At 37.7% G+C, this 3,429-nt stretch overlaps 1 protein-coding gene across 1 annotated transcript; it reads right to left on the reverse strand.

The window, feature by feature from the left end:
• Nucleotides 1-254: 254 nt before the first annotated feature.
• On the reverse strand, nucleotides 255-1,106 carry LOC126335653 (oocyte zinc finger protein XlCOF19-like). The gene has a single exon (XM_049999109.1). The coding sequence runs from the start codon at nucleotides 1,104-1,106 to the stop codon at nucleotides 255-257; it is 852 nt and encodes a 283-aa protein (XP_049855066.1).
• Nucleotides 1,107-3,429: the final 2,323 nt, after the last annotated feature.

The following is a 3,429-nucleotide window of genomic DNA, read 5'->3' on the forward strand; positions in this document are numbered from 1 at the left end:
GCTTCAACACGAAAGCAATTATGCAAATATATGGTTCTGCATATTGTGTGTGAATATTTGCCAGTGTTTGTAACATATTTGAAAAAGAGCACAGAACAGAGTTCACATCAGATAACTACTTTGTGTAAATAGTTTATCAAGAGCATTCCGAAATGTTCAGTAGCATACATTTCCAACTACAAACATTTATCCATATTCTATATTGCTCACTGCAAATATCTTACTAAGTATCTTGCAACTGAAGGGGCACTTACTTAGTGGACATGCAAATGTTTCTTTAGAATGCTATTATCTGTGAATGCCTTGCTACATACAGTGCAGCAGAAGGGACGTTCACCTGTGTGGATACGTAAGTGCGTCGTCAAGTTACTTTTCCATTTAAATGATTTGCTGCACATAGTGCACCTGAAGGGGCATTCAGACGAGAGTGTGCGCAAGTGCTGGTTTAAGACACTGCTACTAATAAATGTCTTTTTACATATGGTACAGCTAAAGGGTCGTGCACCAGTATGTTTGCGCAAATGATTCTTTAGGTCACATTTCTGTATAAATGATTTCTTACAAATAAAGCAAATGACTGGACATTCACCTGTGTGTACCTTCATGTGCACTCTCAGATATTTGGGTGATTTGAATGCCTTGCTGCACTCGGTGCAACTGTAGGGACGTTCATCGGAGTGTATATTCAAGTGCTCCTTTAAGATACTGCTACTTGTAAATCTCTTGCAGCAAATAGAACAGCTGAAGGGTGGTTCAACTGTATGTGAGTGCAAGTGGTCCTCCAGGTTACTCTCCTGCGTGAACACTTTACTACATATGACACAAATGAATAGGCATTGTCTCTTGTGTGTATCCATGTGATACTTCAGAGCAGAGGCTTCTTTGAATGTTTTGTCACACTCAGTGCAACTGAAGAAATGTTCCCCAGAGTGAACATGCATATGCTTATTTAGCTTATCTTTCTTGGTGAATCTCTTGAAACAGAAATTACAGCTGTAATGGTGGTCGCCAATGCGCGGTAATAGGTATCTCTTCAGTTTGTTCTTACTGTTGACTGTCCCCCAAAACTCACCATAGCTGTTGACAGTGTCATTGTCTCTGAACATATTACCTAAAGAATATCTGGTCTCATCTACATTTGATACTTTCTGGACAGAATTTTGTCGGCAGTTGCTGCTGCTGAAATTTTCATCCTGATCTTCATAAGTACTTGCTGAATGACTGTCATCACTTTTGGTATTCTTGTTTTGTTGGCTACTGCTGCTGAATTGAAGAGAATTGTATCATAAATTGTCATTATTCTAGCACATTAGAATATTAATTAACACACAAGGTAGAAATCACTTTACATATTCTGAAAAATAAAAAAGTGAAGAAAGATGATAGTGTCTAACATACTGTTAGATCATAGGAGACAAATCTGGAAAAAGGTGGGAAAGAAAATGTGAGCAAAGTGTGTGAACCAGTGCACAAACTGGCTTGGTGTGGAAAAGATGCTTCCTCATAGGTCAAATATGAAAATTCACTACCAGTAGCAAATTTGAACCTAAGCATCAAGCTTTGGGAAAATGTTAAGTTATATGTTCACAGCCTATGCCTCCTGAGTTCAATTACAACGTCCACAGAGATAATATGGATACTCATGGCAGCATTAACAATGTCTTCCATGACTAATTACCTGAACACTTTTTCTGGAAATTTTACTATTGCTTTACCTAACCTTAGAACTGGACTCTTGGCATTTAAAGAATAATTTACTGTACTCATTCCACCAAAGCAATATTAAGCTGACAAAACAAAACATATAAACAATATATGACTTTCAGTGACACAAAAAACACTGGAAATCATTTTTACCATTGTTTTGATAAGTGAGAAATAAAGTTAAAGCATTTTGCTGGTGAATTTGATTTCTTCACAAAACTACCATTTGCTCAATAAGTACCGTATAGTACTTTTACATAGATTATGTTCATAGTAAAAGGGACAAGGGGCAGTTACAAATTTCCTCCAGTTTTTCTTGTTCTAATTCTTCTACTTGCAGGTTCTATAACTCTTGGAAATATTCTGCCCATCTGCCAAGTATTTTATTACTTTCCTCTATCAATTCCCCTTCTTTACCCCTACATACAACTGTTTTGGCTTGAAACCTGGCATTTCCTTCTTTAATCTTTTGGTACACTGTGGAAATTCTGTGGAGAGCAATGAATAAAGTAATACTGAGCATTCGAATAAAGTGGAAAATGGCTATTACATGCGTCATGAATAAAAAAGGAGATTAACTGAACTGCCAGAACTACCGAGGAATGTCCCTTCTAAATACTATTTATAAAGTGTTGTCCAAGATCCTAACCAGGAGGCTTACTCCATATGTGGAAGAGAGAATTGGAGACTATCAGACTGGCTTCAGAAAAAATAGGTCAACAAATGACCAAATATTCACACTGTGCTTACTACTTGAAAAATATTATGAACACCAAATAAACATACTTCAGCTTTACATTGATTTTAAACAAGCATATGAAAGCATCTCATGAGTGGCATTGCGAAATGTAATGGAAGAAGCTTGAATACCCAAGACACTTGTTAAACTTACGATATCGACCCTCAGTGAAACCAACTGTAAAGTAAAAATACAGGACGAAATCTCCACTAGGGACTGAGACAGGGTAACAATATCTCCTCACTGTTATTCAACTTCTCCCTGGAAAAAGTCATAAGTCAGACAGAATTAAATAGAGGAGGAACCATGTTTAATCATTCACTGTAGTACCTAGCCTATGCAGACACTGAGGCATTACTCACATGAAACACTGCTGTGATGGCCAATGCCTATCAACAACTGGAGAGAAGTACAACGAAGCTTAGCCTGGTAGTCAATGCCGAAAAGACCAAAAATATGTTAACGACCAACCAATGAAACCTACCAAACATCAGAATAACTGACAAGGAGCTTGAAAGAGTGAGAGACTTCAGGTACCTCAGATCGACTATCACAGATACAAATGACATCAGCAGCAAGGTGAAAGTTAGAACAGCAGTAGGCTACAGATACTACTTTGCCACACTACCCATGCTTAGGAGCTCACTTCTATCACAAAAGTCTAAAATCCTCATTTACACACAATTTATAAGACTGGTTGTCATGTATGGTGATGAGACATGGACCATCACTACAAATGAGGAAAGGATCCTTAGCATTTGGGAGAATAAGATTCTGCGTAAAATATATGGTCCAATATATGATCAAGAAGGCCGAGATATCTGTACGAATGCAGAACTAGAACAAAATGGTTGAAGAACCTGAAATGGTCACTATCATTAAAATAAGAAGACTGAGGCGGGCAGGACACATGCTCAGAATGAAGGAGGACAGAACATGTAAGAAGATTTTTGATGGCAAGACTGGAGGCAAACAATGGAAGGGAC

The sequence above is a fragment of the Schistocerca gregaria genome, chromosome 2 (assembly GCF_023897955.1).
Source record: "Schistocerca gregaria isolate iqSchGreg1 chromosome 2, iqSchGreg1.2, whole genome shotgun sequence".
Taxonomy (NCBI): domain Eukaryota; kingdom Metazoa; phylum Arthropoda; class Insecta; order Orthoptera; family Acrididae; genus Schistocerca; species Schistocerca gregaria.

Coding starts and splice junctions, on each gene's coding strand:
- LOC126335653 (XM_049999109.1), bottom strand. CDS start 1,106: ATGTTCAGAGACAATGACACTGTCAACAGCTATGGTGAGTTTTGGGGG.